This window comes from Epinephelus moara, chromosome 6 (assembly GCF_006386435.1).
Source record: "Epinephelus moara isolate mb chromosome 6, YSFRI_EMoa_1.0, whole genome shotgun sequence".
Lineage (NCBI taxonomy): Eukaryota > Metazoa > Chordata > Actinopteri > Perciformes > Serranidae > Epinephelus > Epinephelus moara.
In genome coordinates this window covers 17,023,611-17,042,872 of record NC_065511.1, presented here as the reverse complement: position 1 = coordinate 17,042,872, position 19,262 = coordinate 17,023,611, and the positions used below count along the sequence as shown (strand labels likewise).

The window sequence follows — 19,262 nt, the reverse complement described above, 5'->3', positions numbered from 1 at the left end:
CCATGCCTGTTGTGCGCAACATAATAGCCACTGTCTCCTTTTCAGAGTAAAGAGCTGCAACTGGACATCATCCCAGCCAGTGCTCCAGGGTCAGAGGTCAAGTTGAGGGATGCTGCCCATGAACTCAACGAGGAGAAGAGGAAGTCTGCGCGAAGGAAAGAGTAAGTGCAACAGACATTTCCCTGGCGCACGCTCTCCTGATCACCACCTGATGTTCAAAACTGCTTTGCAAACATATGAAAACATAAATTTTCAGTCCTATTAAGATTGTATAGCTGCGACTAGGCTTTCATTTCAAATTGTTTGGGTTAATAATAACGTGAAGTTAAATTTCAAATTACCCAGAGATCATGGGCACATCATAGTCAACATTGAAATCTTCAAATCAAATTGAGTGTGTTAAGAAATGGAGATGAAATTTATGGTGCATGTGAGAGCAGGCAGAGCAGTAATGTGCCTTATCAACTTTTATCACGAAATGTTTCAGTGTTCCTGATGCTGTATAGAATATCTTTGGTTATTAGTTTTAAGTGGTTTAATTCATACAGGAGGGAGCCCAGTAACAGCCTGTAAATTATAATACACATGTTCACAAGCCATATGTGAGCCATAAGGGAGTTATTCCTACATGCAGCAACAGTGCTGCCACAGTAGTGACACAGAGTGCAGAAACAGTAAAGCAGAGTGAAATCTTTTGTTTTATTTTGTACATACTAGTCCTCACCACAGGTTTTTAATTATTAATATTTTGTCAGCGACAGCACCTGACCATGTTAATCAGTGTGTTCTCTCCTAACATTCATGTGCTTTCAGATTTATAATGGCTGAGCTGATTCAAACAGAGAAAGCCTACGTCAGAGATCTACGGGAGTGTATGGATGTAAGTCTTGTATTTTTACACAGTTGGGTGTTTTCTGATTTGCAGTAAATTGTTGTCAAATTTAGTCATCTTCTTCTTCCCTGCAATTTTTAAAATGTTGTCAAAATCTCAGTTTTTATATTTTGTCCTTCCATTGCATGAACATTGTCCTTAAGAATTGGTTAAATTGTACTTTTCCAATTAGTTATAAATATGTAATGTGTTGATTGGATGCTCTTACATTAGGTGAGTTCGAGCAGAGATTTGTAGGTATTAAATTATTCTGCTCTGGTGTGTGTGCAGACATACTTATGGGAGATGACCAGCGGTGTGGAAGAGATTCCTCCTGGTATTGTCAACAAGGAACACATCATCTTTGGGAACATGCAGGACCTTTACGAGTTTCACCACAAGTCAGTGGAGCGCTGATCTGCGACATTCTGTTTTCTTTACAATTAATGTCTGCTGATTTAGTCTAAAGATTATTCATTTCAGGTGGAAATCTTTTTTTCAGAAGTAGCGAATAAACAAAATTTGTTCTTCAGCTTCCGATTGTTCCTCCTTTAAATCTTTCTGTCTCTTTGCAGTATCTTCCTGAAGGAGTTGGAGAAGTATGAGCAGCTTCCAGAGGATGTCGGCCATTGTTTTGTGACTTGGGTAAGAGATCTAAAAGTTGTGACTTATATATCAGTTTGTATGTGTTCCTCAGCTGTTATTATACCCCACAACAATTACAGTATTGTAGCCATATGTTTTGATTTGTTCTGTTTTCATCAGCATTTTTTCCCCATATGACTAGTTTAACTAACATTACTAACATTAACCAACATATACAGTAAACTAGACCTATAGAGTATTACAGATGTTTTCTGAAGTTGTTGTTTTGCATCCAAAAGTGTTTGTAACTTGTGAGTAAAGGACTGCTGTTATTTCTCCTACTCAGGCTGATAAGTTCCAGATGTATGTGAACTACTGTAAGAACAAGCCCGACTCCACTCAGCTCATCCTGGAACATGCTGGACCCTACTTTGATGTAAGTAACTGCCAATACTGCTTTTTGTATAATTAATTGTGATATTACAGTAAGGATTAGTAAAAAAAAATGTTTACATTTTGTTATACAGCACTCCAGGTTTGTCTGTACAGTACATGAGTAAGAATAATGAAGATTGTTGCTTCTGTAAAATATGTGTCTGTTTCCCCTTTTTGACTTACAGGAAATCCAGCAAAGACATCGCCTGGCCAACTCCATCTCCTCTTACCTGATCAAACCAGTCCAGAGAATCACTAAATACCAGCTCCTTCTCAAGGTACAGCCTCTTTTCAAATAAATGTTAAATGAAAGATATCTAGCCTGGCATTACTTACTTTTTGCAGACATAAAAATTAAACAATGGGAACCTAATCCTTTAACCAAATCATGAATGTGTGCTCTCCTTCTTAATAAAATCTAACTGTGTGTATGTTTCTGTTTGCCTTCTGCTGTTGTAGGAGTTGTTGACATGCTGTGAGGAAGGCAAAGGTGAGATAAAGGATGGCCTTGAAGTCATGCTCAGTGTCCCCAAGAGAGCTAATGATGCCATGCACCTCTCTATGCTGGATGGTAGGTAGACACACACACACAGACTCACACATCCTCACACACACATCTCTGCTATTCATGGGATTGTTACAGTTTTTTGATGCTTACCTGTACAACTGCTCACTGAAGGTCAAATTCGCAAAAGGATTGCATGGCTTTTGTGGGCACTAATTCTGCACAAAGGAGGCAAAAAGAAACTGTTGCTCCTGTGCTATTTACATGTTTTTAAATAAGGAAATATGCATACACAAAATTGGCTGCTGTCTGCAAAGGACCCTCATTTCAAAAAGAGTCCAATTCACAAAGATCAGTTTTAAAAGCCACTAGGGCTGTACCTGACTCAGAATTATGTCAGTCAAATCAGATTTACCCATATTAAACAAGTCGTTGATGTGTTAACAGGTTCAGTTGGACCGTCAGTGTGACAGCAGCATTCATGTAACAGTAAACAACCTAACGCCGCTAACAATGGATTGGAAATGTATAACAACATTTTTGCCGACAGTAGATATCAAACAAAAGCCAGAGACTGTGTATTAAGTGTCTGTGAGCTGTAAATTCACCACTTCCAAGCAGAAGAGCGAAGACAGTGTTATCTTGGAGACGTACAGTGGAAAGTTTCTCCTCCTCTGTGCTGCTGCATCATGTCTGTAGCTCTCTGTACCAAAGAGTAGCGCGAAAGTCAAGAGCGCTCACTCCGCAGCAAAATCGGGGATCCAAAACGTCCCGGAAGTACACTACACAGCACACTGACTAGCACGACTGCTCAACTTGAGGCAATCTCAGTCAACTGAGGGGTCTCTGACTTATGATTCAAATCACTGACTTTTAAGTTTCAGCCCGAATAGCCGCACAGTTTACAGTGAAAATACTAGCATCGTCAGACAGTTGGTGGTAACTGAATCTCAGCTCATGTTTATATACCTTGCCTGAAGCTTTGAGGAATACCTCTCCACCTCGTCAGTCAGGACCTGTAGGACATTGTCCTAAAATTTCAGTTTTCATTTTCTCTCTGCCCCATTCTTCTACATCCTGTGTTCCTGGTGCAAAGGCAACATTTATACTTTGCTACATGGTCTGATACAAAAAGGGCATACTGCACTCAGCTGTAAAACTTAATGGGCATGTTTGCGCTGCATTGTCATCAAGGCAACATCTTTTGTGAATCCGACCTTGAGATGGGTAAGTAATGCCCAATTCATGATGCTTTCATGCTGCAATACATTCTTGGTGAATTTGCCCATGAGTGTATTCTGAGGGTCTGATGTTTCCTATTAATTGAACTTTCACTATGCTTTTGTGAGTGTAATCACGTCACTCACATTCAGCACAAATTACTCAGCTGTGAGTCAGCACTAACTTCATTCAACTTCCGTCCATTTGCAACCCACAAATATGTTTGTGCATACTGTACTGTTTGCACATGCAGACAGCCCTTAATTGGTCTTTTCCTCCTATCCATTCACTCTCAGGGTTTGATGGGAACATTGACTCCCAGGGAGAGTTGATACTTCAGGAGTCCTTCCAGGTATGGGATCCGAAGACTCTGATTCGGAAGGGTCGCGACAGACACCTCTTCCTCTTTGAAATGTCCCTGGTCTTCAGCAAAGAAGTCAAAGACTCTAACGGGCGCAGCAAGTACCTGTACAAGAGCAAGCTGTTTGTAAGTAATGTACTGTTTGATCTGACTTTATTGTTTCTTCTTTTTTCTTCCAATCATGACAGCTGAGAAATGCTGTACTGTGAAACTGGGATACCCTGTGGTTCATCCTAGATGTTCATAATGTTAAAACCACAAACTATCACATGATGATATTATATACCAGTAATTATAGTCGTAAATTTCTGTGTATTGATTGCGGCTTGTGTTGCCCATGTTGTCATATTCTTCCTCGGGTCATATCAGCTTTTGTTGTGACAAATCAAACTGAAGGTTAGACTAAGTATGGCTTAAAAGTGTGAACGGGGTATTACACCCATCTTCAAAATTCACACAATATTCCTATGGTCTAAGGCCCCATGTCCACCAAGGTGGTTTTTCCCAGCTAAAAATGCCAGGTGCTCCTCAGGAAATGTCAAGCTGGGAGCATTTGAGAGCACTTTGGGGGAGTCGCTTTTTTTTTTTTTCAGCTTAATCGTTTTAGTTGCGTCTCGTTGGTATGATACAGAATATCCATGGAAGTAAACATGTCAGCACAAGTTAGAGTGCTTGCTTTGGATGAGGGAACGTTGAAGTATATAGGGAGTGAGGACGGACCCACCGAGGAAACATATATGCATATATTTGGGTCCTCTACCAGAGGGTTCTGCGCAGTATCTTAGCTGTTCCTAGGACTGCACTGTTCTGGACTGAGACCTTAGATGTTGTACCTGGAATCTGCTGGAGCCACTCGCCCAGTTTGGGGTCACAGGGGCTCACAGCCCTGAGTGCTCCAATAACCACTGGCACTACTGTTGCTTTTACTTTCCACATCTTTTCTAGCTCCTCATTCAGCCCTTGGTATTTTTCGAGCTTCTCGTGTTCGTTCTTCCTGATGTTGCTGTTGCTCAGGACTGCTACATCTATCACCACTGCCTTCTTCTGTTGTTTGTCCATCAACACGATATCCAGTTGGTTAGCCATCACCAGTTTGTCAGTCTGAATCCAGAATTGGGACACTGGGACTTCCTGCCCTTACTCTGTGCAGATGTTCCTGTACACTATGCCAGCCACTTGGTTATGGCATTCCATGTACGCTGTTCCTGCCTGCATCTTACACCCTGCTGTTATGTGCTGAACTGTCTCAGGAGCATCTTTGCACAGCCTGCACCTGGGGTCCTGTCTGGTGTGGTAGACCCCTGCTTCTATTGATCTTGTAAGTGCCTGTCCTTGTGCTGCCATGATTAGTGCTTCTGTGCAGCGCTCAGCACAGAATTCTTGCAGAGCACCTTGTCACGCTGCCAGTGTTTGTAACACAGCGTTAATAGGCAGCACTCCCATTGCAAAGCATTAAAAAAATGGGCTGGCCTCAAAAAAAAACACTTTGGTGGACAAAAACATTAGTAAACATGCACAACTTCTTTCCTAAATCCAAAAGCTAGAATGCTAAAACTCAAATTTGTGATATCATATATGGTATAAAGTCTGGAGCTGCTCCATAGACAATATATTGAGAAATGAACTGAGAAATTGAGACAATAGAATAAAGCTCATTTGGGTATAAAAAAGAAAACAAACATTCTATGGCTCCACAAAATCAGGCTCCTGTTCATTGTTTATGGCACAGCTCCAGACTCTATACTACTATGACATCACAAGTTAGACACTTCCTACTCTGGTTTCTGGCTTTGAGAGAGAGTAGCTCAAGTTTACAAATATTGATTGAACGTTCCTAGGCTGTGGAAATGACAGATTGGAATTCTTCATTTAGATGGTGTTCCCCTTTAAGACCTGGTTTGGTTCAGGATTGATCCTTGGTTTTAGCTGAAAGACCTCTATGACACACTTTGTTTTTATTTTGGTTACAAGTTGCAATCACATCTTTTTTTGTGTGTTTCTGTATTGTAAGTTTGCTGACATGTCATTCACCTCCTCAGACGTCAGAGCTTGGAGTGACAGAACACGTGGAGGGAGATCCTTGTAAGTTTGCCCTGTGGGTGGGCAGAACTCCAACCTCAGACAACAAGATCGTCCTCAAGGTATCAAGATGCTGCTTTTGATAGTGTAGATAAAGGGTTGACGTTTGGTCTCTGCATTCATGTTTGCACTAACAATGTAAATTTGAATTTTTAAATATTGTACAACAGTGTCTGATATAAATGAACAAAAAATATTTTTGCCCCATGAGGAGCTTCATTTTCACTTCCAGCTCTGTGTGTCACATGCACCCCCCATATGATTCCCCTTCTGCAGGAGCCGTCAAGTTGTTCACACATAAAGAAGAAGAGTCATTCAATGTCTGCAGTCCACCCCCACTAAATCCTACATAGTCCCCTCTGTTCAGCCAAGAAAGTTCATTCCCTGTAGGGGGCTGGAGTGTTACTTTCTGCTACTCATCAGAAACGGAAACATTAGCATAGCAGTTGATGGGTCATAATTCAAATTCACAAGTAACTTCTCATGCAGTGAGTCAGACGCAATGTTTTATGCAGGATTTGTGTGTAGATGTGTGTTTGAGAGAAAGACAAAAACTTGTGGATCTCTGTGTTGCAATGTGTGAATGTGTTGTACAGCTATCTGTCTTATTACATAACTTCTGATGACCATCCTAATATGTGTCTTATGTAACACGGTGCCACAGCAGCCTTGGTGCTGCTGGTTGCTAAGTGAAGGAAGAAGAGGAGACACTGACGAGTGTAGTCATATACTAAATACAGTGCTGCACTGGCTTTGTGACGTAAATAAACACATGGCCGACAATAAGCATCTATCTGTGGACCCATAAGTGGAGTTTAGGAGACACATCGTCATTTCACATTGTGTCTGAGTATGAAGGTGTGTATCAAGTACAAGATTGCAGGGATCAAAGCACTCATGTGGCATCAGACAGAATTATATAATTGCTTAATTAAACCTGATACTGTGTTGAGGGTCATCATTAATTCATTTAAGCCAAATGAACAGTGCAACAGCTTTTATTTTTCTCCACTCCTCATATCTCTTGTTTATTTAATGTTCTGTCTGTGTCTGTATTTGAAAAGGTGGAAAAAAGTCCTGGTTAAAATGCTGTCAAAGCACTTGTGGGTGCAAGAACCTTAAAATTTACCCTTTTGTCTGACTCAATAATATGTTGTGTCCCAGGCTTCTAGTATTGAGAACAAGCAGGACTGGATCAAACACATTCGGGAGGTCATCCAGGAGCGAACTGTCCACCTGCGTGGAGCTCTGAAGGAGCCCATCCACATCCCTAAAGCCACCACAGCTAAACATAAAGGCAGACGGTAAGCTAACATTGTATTACTGTGAACTTATAGGGATCGCTCACCCTCAAATCAAAAATACACATTTTTCCTCTTACCTGTAGGGCATTTTAGCAATTGAGATTTTTCTAGTGTAAGTTGCCGAGTATTGGAGATATCGGCCATACAGATGTCTAATGGAACTTGATGGCACTCAGCTGGTGGTGCTAAGAGTGCTGTGCTGTGATGCGGTTGGCAGGTGTAGTTTGGTAGAAAGAAAATAGTTCTACATGAAACTGCTCACAACAAGGTCTGTGGATTATCTTGAGTAACTACGTCATGTTTTCTGGAAAGACACACTGCTGATGAGTTTTCCAAATTTATTTTTTTGGTGCTTTGATCACAAAAAGCCGAGTGCCATCTAGTTCCATTATATTGGAGAGAAGGCAGACATGTCTTCGGCTGATATCTTTAAAACTCAGCAATTCACAACAAAACAATAATATAAATAATAGATAAATAGCACTACAGGTAAGGGGAAAAATGTGTTTTTGATTTTGGGGTGAACTGTCCCTTTAAGTTTTTGAATGTTGTTCATGAGTTTAAATAGTAATTATGTCATTATATGTGATACAATTATTAACAGTAATTTTACTGTGTATATGCAACAAATATCTAAAATAAATACAGCAGTAATTTAAAAAAAAAAAAATTAAATCAGTTTTCCAATAATGATAATTAAAACCCTGCAGCTGGACACGACTACAGAGCAATGAACATCTCAGAATCCACTCTGTTGCAGATGATCAACTCAGTAATCAATATTTTCAGTAATAGATCTTATAAAACGTGTAATGGTTATTAGTAATAGTAATAATAGAATGACATTAATGATGATGTTTGCTTGCAGGGACGGAGAGGAGCTGGACAGCCAGGGAGACGCCAGCAGCCAACCTGATACCATCTCCATCGCCTCACGTACATCTCAGAACACACTAGACAGTGATAAGGTAGGACCCCCCACACACACACACACACACACACACACACCTACTACCCTTCCTCTCTTGATACATGTCTCTCATGCACCTTTCGAATTTATTTATTTTATTTTATTTTTTATATTTTTACAAAGTCAGTTTGCTTACTTTTCCTTTCCTGTGTTTCTTTCTTTCTTTACTTTTTTGGAACCTCAATTTTTCTTTCATGGGGAAAGACATGACAGTGTCCGCTTCCTTATAGATGAATCCAAGTAGAGGGTGGATTAAACCATTTTGCACCTTTAAGGGGTGAGAGGGGCCTCAGTGCTTCCGCTTTATATTTTCTAATACAAAATTCAGTCTGTCAACTGATTTATTCAGCCAATTTTAATTAAGTTATGGCACTGGTTACTCAAAAATGAAAAATTACAAACAAAACCACACTTTTCATCCCATGCTTTTCAAGGCCCCATCCTCCCATTGGCGCCGTGGGTAATCAGTCCCACTTTCCCCCCACAATGACGATGCTGTCTCCAGGCATTATTTATCCCCAAAATGTACGAGGCATCACTTCGATGATACAACAAATAGACATTTTTCTGTTTTATTTAATTACTTTTTTTATTTCTTTGTTTTTTTTCCCTTCACATGCTGCACTATTCAGTTCATTCAGTCCATGTTTAGCTTATCTTTCATTGGTCTGTATCGAGCCATCACAAATCAGAAGCTGAAACCTGGTTTGATGCAGGCAACTCTCCTCAAGTTGTTTCCTGTGAAATTGTTTGATTGTGTTAGGATGAAGAAACAGTCCATCTGACAGAGCTTTAAAGCAGTGTGTGCGTGTGTGTGTGTGTGTGTGTGTGTGTGTGTGTGTGTGTGTGTGTGTGTGTGTGTGTGTGTGTGTGCGTGTGTGTGTGTGTGTGTGTGTGTGTGTGCGTGTGTGTGAGAGAGAGAGAGAGAGAGGGAGAATCTTCACTCGCTGTGAACAGGGACAGTCGGCCGTGGTTATATCTGGTAATAGCACCACAGAAGGCTTGTCCTCCTACGCTCAGTATGAGCAACTGTAAAGCTAACTCGCACACACACACCAGCAGACATGGATGAAAAATATTTCCATACTTTTATGTCATAGCGATTATAAATTGTAGCTGTGGACTCTTACTGAGGTCATTATTTTCACACTTGAATTGGACATTCCCCAACTCTGCCTCTGCTGTAATCAGGAATATAAGAAAATCAACTCAGTGTGTTCACTGTCACTGTTAAGTTAATACAAAGCTAAACTCTAAGGTTGCTTCATGCAGCATAAATCCAAATTGAAAGGGTGAGGAGGTGCGCAGTGTGTGTTTGAATGTGTCTCTCCACTTGTGTCTAAACAACAGACTAGTGTCTGAAATTAATTAGCATTCATTAAACATTCAAAACACACAATAACACCTGCACATTTAAATTTCGTGTCTCAATCTCGCTCTTTGAATGCTCCTCTCTGTGGCGACTCTCTGTGAGACATCTCATTCAAGAGGCTGGGACACTGGTGTGTTTGTGTTAGTGTGTGTGTGCGTGTGTGCCCCCTTGTTCCTGTGTGTGTCTCTGCTTTAGTGACTGACTTGTGTGTCAGCAGCTTCAGCCTTCCTCCCACGCTCTCTTCACAGAGGATGCTCGTCTGTATGCCAGACAGGAGAGCAGAGTTTTAGGTCCTCACGGCTATCGATCTCACACTTTGCTTTAAAACATAGAAGTATATTCTGTGTTTTTTCCTCTTATTTTCTGGAGTGTTTTTTGTTGATCAGTGGACATTAGTGAGCTAAACTCTGGCAACACCTGTTTAAAGACAAGGATGGATTAAGCTGTGCTGCGGGGAGGAGACGCACAACAGGGAATCATTTAAGCTTCAATAGTCTGATTGTAAGGACCCACAGAGGAGCGCTGTTGACCATTATAGTGGACAGCAGCAACTTTTCTTCTGGCCTTGGGATGTTATAATGGATCAAGATTGTAATTATCTGGCTCTGTTTTCCCAGGGGAAATATTCTATGAAAAGTTGAATCAATTTTACTATTTTTCAGGCAGCTTGTGTTTACCTAGTGAACAACTTTTCATTGTGATTTAGGACATTTTCAGTGAATTGCTGTAGAAATCAGACTCCTGTAGAGTTTTTTTTAGCTCTTTACGACTTCTTTTACAATGAGGGAGTGGAGAACAATGGAGAGACTGGAGGACAGGATCTCACATCCCGTTTCTCAGCTCCTCAGCTCTCTGGCTTTACCACATTACCAAAGGGTATGTTGCAAATAATGTGCTTTGCAGTATTTGAAAAAAGAAACACTACTGTTACATTTACACAGTGTAAATCTTTGGAACGATTAAATCAGTCTATTTTGTTTATAAAAGACACAACAAACCTGCGACAGTATGTACATTTCAACACTAGAAATAAAGAATGTGCATACATACATACATACATGTTCAGTTTAAGCTGCAGTAAACCTTTGAAAGCGTAAATGTGCTATGTACAGCAGAGAGGACAAGCTAGACATAATCGGACATCTGTTTGTGTTCAATAAAGCCATTGAACTTGAACTATGTCCAAGACAATCAGAATTTGTATGTGCTTTTGTGTTTCATATTTGTAGAATAACAAAATGCGTTCACCCTCTGGTGTTCTGTTATTGTATATTTCCCACCTGTGAGCACAAAGCGCTCGCTGTGAGCACAGAGATCGAAGCTTCAGTAGCAACAAGCAGCTGCATTTTCAGTCTGAAATACCTTTGAGAATAACCAGTGACTAATTCCACCTTGTTCCACCTCTTTATAATGTTGCCTTTCTTTTCATAGACACTTAGATGATCAGAGTCAGATCGTCAGAGTGACGCTTTGTTCAGTTGTGCCAGAAATGAGTCACCAGTCATCGGTGCATGTATATTTTCACTTTACAGTGCCGCTTGAGTACCTGTGCTGTTATCGAAGGATGTTGTGTGGGAATATTTGCTCTTTGTTCTGAGAGCCATTCATCCCATTTAGTGATGTTAGAAGTCATTTTACTGGATGAATGGTGGAGAAAGTATTCAGATCCTCCACTGAAGTAAAACTACTAAGAGAAGAAGTATTAAGTGGAGTGAGAAGAAAATACTAAATGTAAAGTATATATACTTCAGATTTCTACTCAAGTACTTGAGTAAGTGTACTTGGTTGCATTCCACTTCTGCTCAACAGTGCCAAGTACTTATACAATATGATCTTGCAGTTTTAAAATATAAATAACGGCAAATTTAATTTATGTCTATCTTTAAAATTTACAATCTAGAGTGGAGCTCAGAGAGATACAACACTGATTGTCCTGTGTGCGGGTAATCAGCACTGACTGGATGAGATATTAACAGAAGCTTGAAAAAATCAATGTTACCAAGAACACTTTAATTCCTCCTTGGTCATTTTAGCAACAACCTAATCAGTTTATCATTGCACATAACACTACTAGGATAGTGGTTCCCAACTGGTCCAGCCACGGGGCCAGATTTCTCCTTAGTCATTAGTTCAAGGTCCACACAGTTTAATATATTCGGCGTCATACTGGTGTTTGGCCATGCTGTTGGGCTAGTTTGCTGTCTCTGTAAAGTAGCTGGTGGTTAGTCACTCCTTCTACAGCAGAAAACAGCACTTAAGAGTAAAAGCTCTGTGCTGGAAATTTACTGTTCTTAAAGATAAAGTTTGTTTTTTTACAAACTTAACATGTGTGTCACTTGTGGTCCATTCAGAATGGTCCCAAAATTCACTTTTGGACTGCAACCCACCATTTGGGAACCACTGTTCAAGGATACAGTTTTTTAATTCAATTCAATAGATATATATTAATAGATATTTAATATATATGAGACGATATCAGTGAATATCCTCATTGTCTTTTCCTTGGCTGCTTCATGTGATCTGCCTGGCTTTAGGCTGGTAGCACTGTTTGAATCTTTAGGAAGGAGGTACACTTGGACAGAAATGGTGACACAAATGTGCCATGAGAATTTGCATTGATAATATCAAATCATTGATCACTGAATCAACATCAATCCAGACTGATGTACCGTTACACACCTACTACACAGTTTCACACTGTTTTGTGATGCAACTTGTTGGATATAATTTATCCTCACAGATAGCCATGTGGAAACTGCATCCATGCTTTGTGTAAACATGTGAGCAGTAAAACTGAAATGAACAAATATCAACATTTATCGTCATTAACAGTTTTTCCCTTCTGTTTCAGCTGTCCGGTGGCTGTGAGTTGACAGTGGTGATCCATGACTTCGTGGCCAGTAATGGCGGCAGCAGTGGGGAGCTGACGGTGCGGCGAGGCCAGACTGTGGAGGTTCTGGAGCGACTCCATGATAAGCCAGACTGGTGCCTGGTGCGGACCACAGACCGCTCTCCAGCCCAGGAGGGCATCGTACCCTGCTCCATGCTCTGTATCGCTCACTCCAGGTCCTCCATGGAGATGGAGGGGCTCTTCAACCACAAAGGTAGGAGGAGAATGTTTTCACACCCAAACTGGCAGGTAGAGTGGAAGTGATTTTGTAATGCTGAGGAATATCTGGATACATCAAAACATTAGCAAAAGCTTATTAGATGTATTTCACATTTGGAAACAGCAGAGGTGGCATGCAAAATCTTCTTATCTCACCCAACAGCTGCTTGTCACATCCATGCACATATTGAGTCTTTAAACATTAGGGAAGCTAATAAGATGCATTTCCTTGTTTGCAAACACATCATTGTTGACCTGCAGAACCTTCACTTCTCACCAAACAGCTGCTTGGAGAAGCACGTACATGTATTTCTAGGTGTTGCTATGCAACTGTGGAAAGCCCGCTTGAAGCACAGCTCTCTTTTAATTATCTTAAAATAATTTTAACCTTTGAATTCCCAGCACTGTTAACATCCGCACATCTTATTACTGTCAGAAACCTGAATATTGTCTTAAACACGCAGCGGCATGCCTCTCCATTGTGACAAACATGAAATACTAAAGAGCCTCGTGAGGGTTCAACCCTGAAAGACATGATGTCAGAACATCAGAAATATTGTCGAATCATGTTCTGACAGGACAGATCATTAAAAATGTGGGACTTTTTCTGCACACATAGACACATATTTGAAGTTGTCAGACTAGTGAACAATAAAGGAAACAACTTGGAGCACAACATGAATTACATGACAACAAAATTGGGTAAGATTAATTTTACAGTATTACCCAATTTTAAGTATTGATAAAGGGTTATAGGCTGTGAGTTCTAATTATCCAATATGGAATATTTGTATTTTTAATAACAGTAATGCCTTACTGTTCAGACTTGATCATGATGTCTGTGTTTTGTCAACTCCATCCCTCCTTTTATAATCCCATCCTTCAGAAATCAAATATCATTGCAAACTTTCTGAATGTGTATTCGGTTCAAATTCTCTGACAAAGGCCCAGCAGCTGGCTCAGGTGGCTGCCAGGTATGGTTGTACTGGTGATGGTTTCTTTATCCAGTAGGTGTGGATCATGTCCGGCCCTGGCTCTATTCAGTTCTATACTCTTGTACATTGTTGTTGGATCTACATCTGTGATGGTGACTGTTCTATCATTGGGTGAAATGGTTTGTTTTCCACTCTGGTATGAAGCAATGACATCTGCTGTTTTATTGTTTGACATCTCACTGAGCCTGCACTGTCAGGGTTGATTGCAGCAAGGGCCATGTAAGGCATTGGTGTTGATCTCATCACAAATTCCTGATGGATAAATAGATACTGTTCATACTACTGTATATTTGCCTATACCACACATACATACTGTATATTATGTTTTTCATAATCATAATCTGATCAGCGCTAATCAAAGAATAAATACAGCTAACAGAAGGAAGTGAGAGAAAAGGACTGATACTCCGATCCGACCATCATTTGACACTCGGTTTGTTGGAGTTACGAGCTGTTGTCGTGTCTTGACAGACGTTTCTGCTTGTGTCTTTCCTCTAATCTGGAAGAGTGGGTGAGAACTGCACTGCTTGTTTCTATGGTAATATAGCATACAAATATTTTGCTGGCAGCTTCTTTGTAGTCAGTATGAGGAAGGTTTGTATTACAATTATAGGATGCTTGGATTGTACATACAGGAATGCACACCTTTGGAATTAGCTGAATGATTTACTTGTAAAGTGCAGGAAAGGAAGGTAGAATTTCCCAACTACTTATTTTACACTTTGAACTGCAGCTTCACTGTTTCTCATCTCTGTTTTGCTCACTGAGGCTGTTATTTTTATCTGGCTTTCCTCGCTCCTTTGGATGTGCCTAACCAGCCCTCTCTGTTTGTATCTTTGTGTTTGTGTGGCCAGTAGGAGTAATGAAAAGGAGCTTCTCACTGCAGGGGTTGCCGTGGTTTAAAAAAAGGCTGTTGCTGAGGACTAGGAAGACAAGGATGACAAAAAATGTCTTTGCTACTTTGTCAGCCTTTTGTGCATACTGACCAACCATGTAAGGCCACTTTGTCCCAAGTTGTAGAAGGGTGACGGTTCAGGGGATTAGTGTTCTACGGGAAATCTCCCCTTTTCCCGCTGTGTCTCACAAGCAGGAATAATTGACTGCTGGTGGCCGACGTCTGCGTCTGGAATAACAGAATAGAGTTGAATCGAATTCATATACAGTAGGATTAGTTTGCAAAGTGTATAGCTGGCAGCTGGTTGTCTGCTCTGATTATAGGATGTGTGAAATAACAGCAGTTCACATCCATAGCATGTGTTCAGTTTGTGTGTGTCCTGTGCTGTACAGCTTGCTGCTGAAACCTGTGCAAACCCACACATTCCTGTTAAATCAAGTTAAGAGCACTTTCATTTACACACTAACGACATTTTCAGTTCATATACTGGAAGTCCCCAGTACACCTAAGCATTGACTCTCAGCGCCTCTCATAGTGAAATAAATACAAAGGTACACACTTAATGACAGTGTTATTGAAAAAACACTGCAAAGAGCAAAGTGGAGGCCAGTGTATATACAAGTGTGTGCGTGTTCTTAAAGGATAGTGTGTTTAGAGCCCAGAGACACACACACACACACACACACACACACACACACAGTCAAACAGGGAGATCTTTGTTCATCTAGTCTGCATAGCTGCTCCGGACTGCACAGAGTGTTAGATGAAGTGAAGATGCAGGAAAACACAGTTAAGTGTTTAACATATATAGTAGTGGGAAAAAAATACCCAGTTGAGTTTCTAAATTCCAGAAAAACGATTGGAAAATTTGAAACCAGCCTCTGAGAATGAAACAGATTTTTTTCCTCTGAGCATTTTTCTGCTCACTTCCCTTGGATTTCATAACCAAGTCTATATTTGTTCCAAGCATACTGCACAACTTGTATGCATCCTAATGCCTGTAAAAAAAGAAGAAAAAAAATTGCACCCGCCCACACAAACTGAGTGGGCGCATCTACAAAGGGTAATACGGTAGATGTGCTGCATGTTTACAGACATCCCCTTGGAACAGAGAGGCACAGTGGAGGCTTGCCCAATATCCTCACATAAGCCCACTCACGAGAGAGGGAGGGAAGGAGATACAAAGAGAGACAGAGAGAAAACATCCTACTCTCTAATGCTGCATTTGACTTTTTCCTTTTCCTCACACTGGACTTCACGCTTTCTCTCTCTCTGGAATTTCAGCGACGCAGTGACTTCATTAGTTTTGCCTTTAACTCTAAGTCATTTCAAGAACAACTCCAGGTTTTGCATAGGAACTGAAAGCCAGTTGTCGAGTCTGTGGGGATGCTGTGAGGGAATATTTCAAGTCAGGATTCTGGAGGCTTGATATTTGACTGACATGGCCCATGGAATTGAGTCCTTAGTGTCTCTAAACCCATTTTGCTCCATGGATTCAGCACAGGGAGGACACCCGACTGACAACTGCAAATTCTGGCTGCTGGACCTGGGTAGGTGCCTCAGTCATGTGTAGCACATGAGTAACGGCATAATGTGAAGAACACATGTCATTTCCTTGCTTTTCTGCTTATGTCAGCGAAGGTTTTGCTAACAAAACACTTTTCAGAAACACAGAGTTTGATATGGTGATCGTAACATGTCTATAAAATGCCGTATGTGCTTGTTCAGTATGAGAAGATAAAATTGCAAATGCTGCTTTTTTAATACTAAACAGTGGAAAAGGCAAGAAAGTTATGACAGAAAGATGACATAAGTGATAAGTTGTTAAGTTTACCAGCTCTGTAATATTTGTGGTGCTATGTTTAAGATGTTTTTTGACAGTTTGTCCTTGTTTGTCGTAGATTCTATGTCAGCATTATCAAATGTGTTAAATGCAGAGGGCATTTACTGATCAAGTGTGGATTATATTGCGGCATTATGGCAGTGAAAGTGATTTGGTGAATGCACTGTTATGTGATGAGATATTAAATCTACTGAAATCAAATTTACAAGATTATATCTGTGCCTATGTGTATGGCAGGTCAGGTGGGTGCTGCACAGATGGGCAGAGGGTGTTAGTGTAAAACCCAGGGAGAAAAGATAATAATGAGGTCAAATAGAAAGAACAGAACAGGAAAATATAGATGTTAATGCTTATACAGTATAATAAAGCCTTTAGAAAGCACAAAATATCACACCGGTTTTGCTAGAATATGTAGCGGGTGGTCTCTGAACTCTCCCATATCTCCCACCCCCACCCCACGCCCTCTCTAACTATGGCTGTTGGTGGCAAGCCCTCTGCAGCATTGTCCACATTTTTACAGATCAGCTCGCCAAACCCCCTGGAGCTTTCCCACACGCTGCACCTCCACCCCTAAAACCTCATCTCCAACCACACCGACTGATATTTGTGTGTGTCTGTGTGTTTGTATCTCTTCTCCTGGGGAAGGTAAGACCCCACGGAAGATGCTCCCCTGGTGACACCTCTGGAATCCGAGGCATGCTTCTGTGGAGCTGCAAAGACTTTTGGGATCAGTTGTAGAGCGGCCCCTCCCCTCCCTCCTATTCTGAGACACAGGCACACACACCGAGTTGTAAATCTAGCATGTTCTTCGCAGTAGCGTGAATGAGCCGTGACTGAATTATGAGAGTGTGTCGGAAGCTTGCAGGGAAATTAACATCTGACGCAGTGGAGAGCATCTGGTGGACTCTTGGTGGGTCTCTTCTCAGGAATATCAGCCCACAGAGTTAAACTGGGAGGATGGTATTAATAGGAGGTCGAATACAAATCTGATTTGCCTTTTCATGTTTAGTACTAATGCTGACTTCTGTATGTTTGAGCAGATGGTGGAGGCAGTTGGTAGATATACTAATGCATGCATGCATTTGCCGTATATGTTGCATGCATGTGCATTTACTATATGTGCACATGTACATAATGATACATGATATCTTCAAGTGTACGACTCAAATGATCTTCACAGTCGTCTCAGGAGTATCATGCTGTAATGAGCCAACTGATGAATTAACCAGGAGGTGAACAAGATGCCTCAGATCCAGAATTGCTCCAGAGACAGAGAAGCCAGTTGACTAATTGAGTCAGTCTAATTATTTTAACAAAATTTCAACAAAAATATTACTACATTTTTTAACATTTTGTCTTCAGTAAAGATGAGACATTTATGGTTAAAGCCATCGTAGATGTCTACAGGAGATACTGACATAATTATCTGAATGGGGTTTTTCTAAATTAAGTCTCTTGCAGCTTTGGGGAAAAGACCAGCAATTCAATTTTTTTGGAGTGTTAGCCTATTGCCAGTACGTAATTGTATATGTATTTATTGCTTTTACGTATGTGATTTCTGTGAGCATAATTACAAGCTTACCAGATGGTAGTGATGGGCCCAGATGTCATTTTTGTTCTGGGTCCAGGAATGAAAATTCCAAATATATAAATATAGAAACAGAAGTTTGTGTATCCAGGTAGGACAGCATCAAGTCCATCTGAATAATCCACTCAAGAACTGAAGAAGCATCTTGGATGAGTAGCGAACATCTCTAAGTCTGCTATTTCAGTCCATTGGATTATTATTTTTTTCTTGACATACTTTTTGTAGCGGCAGGATTGAAGAGTTTTTAAGAATCTTGTCTCAGTATACGCAGTTTTACTTTAATTTAATGGTCAGAACGCATGGTTTGTAACTCCACTGAGGAGGACAAACTTTAAGCTCAAGTCACCCCTGTTGACAAACTATGTGTCTCCAATTTTGTTTCCCATGAGTACGAGCCTGACCAGCTGTTCCTGAGGTGACACTCTGCAGGTCAAAGAGCAAAGGTCATTCCCTCTGTGTGTGTGTGTTTGTGTCCCGAGGGTTATTTTATACTAAGTAGGAATGTGTCAAGGCCACTGACCTGATGTTTCACCCATTCACGCCCCTGTTAACATGACCTCTCCAGTCTAATCAGAGCACAGAGATAGCAGCAGATGCTTATCTAAGTGTCAAAGTGAGAACATTTTAGTCATGACACATAAAGGACAGAAAGTGGACTACTTTGCTTTTTCATGCTTTTAAGCCTGAAGCAACACATTATTCATGGTTCAAGTTTTACTCAAGCTATATTTCATGTTCATGTCCACTCATTCACATTCCCGAATAAATAGTAGTGAGTGAAGAATAGTGAGTATCAAATCCCTGACCATAAGATGTTCTCTTACAACTCAAACCACAAATGCGGTGATCTCAGGTTTACATTTTGTGAGTATTTCAATGGCATTCAAAGAGATAAAAGTAATTGTGTCTCCCCAGAAACCAAATTTGTGTAAATTGACAGTGTGGCATATTTGTCTGCTTAACTTGTCCCCCAGTGTTTGATGTAGAAGCTAAGATGTACTTGCTAACAGCATGGTTACATGTTAGGTTGTGACCCCAGTGTCTCTCCAGGAAGCATGGTCTGTTTGCTCTATATGAGAAGTCCTGACTCCTGTGTCTGGCCCTCCGGTTCACTCCCTTTAAAAGCACG

The 19,262-nt window shown here is 40.7% G+C and overlaps 1 protein-coding gene across 3 annotated transcripts in view; it reads left to right on the top strand.

The window, feature by feature from the left end:
- The window catches only part of triob (trio Rho guanine nucleotide exchange factor b), a 123,620-nt gene that overhangs the window by 87,296 nt on the left and 17,062 nt on the right, over positions 1–19,262 (top strand). For all 3 annotated transcript variants that reach the window (XM_050046123.1, XM_050046124.1, XM_050046125.1), the window contains 12 exons: positions 46–161; positions 814–880; positions 1,163–1,272; positions 1,447–1,516; positions 1,803–1,892; positions 2,077–2,169; positions 2,351–2,462; positions 3,914–4,104; positions 6,018–6,119; positions 7,222–7,361; positions 8,230–8,329; positions 12,555–12,807. In XM_050046123.1, the coding sequence (XP_049902080.1) occupies positions 46–161; positions 814–880; positions 1,163–1,272; positions 1,447–1,516; positions 1,803–1,892; positions 2,077–2,169; positions 2,351–2,462; positions 3,914–4,104; positions 6,018–6,119; positions 7,222–7,361; positions 8,230–8,329; positions 12,555–12,807 (1,444 nt within the window). The remainder of the gene's footprint in view (positions 1–45; positions 162–813; positions 881–1,162; positions 1,273–1,446; positions 1,517–1,802; positions 1,893–2,076; positions 2,170–2,350; positions 2,463–3,913; positions 4,105–6,017; positions 6,120–7,221; positions 7,362–8,229; positions 8,330–12,554; positions 12,808–19,262) is intronic.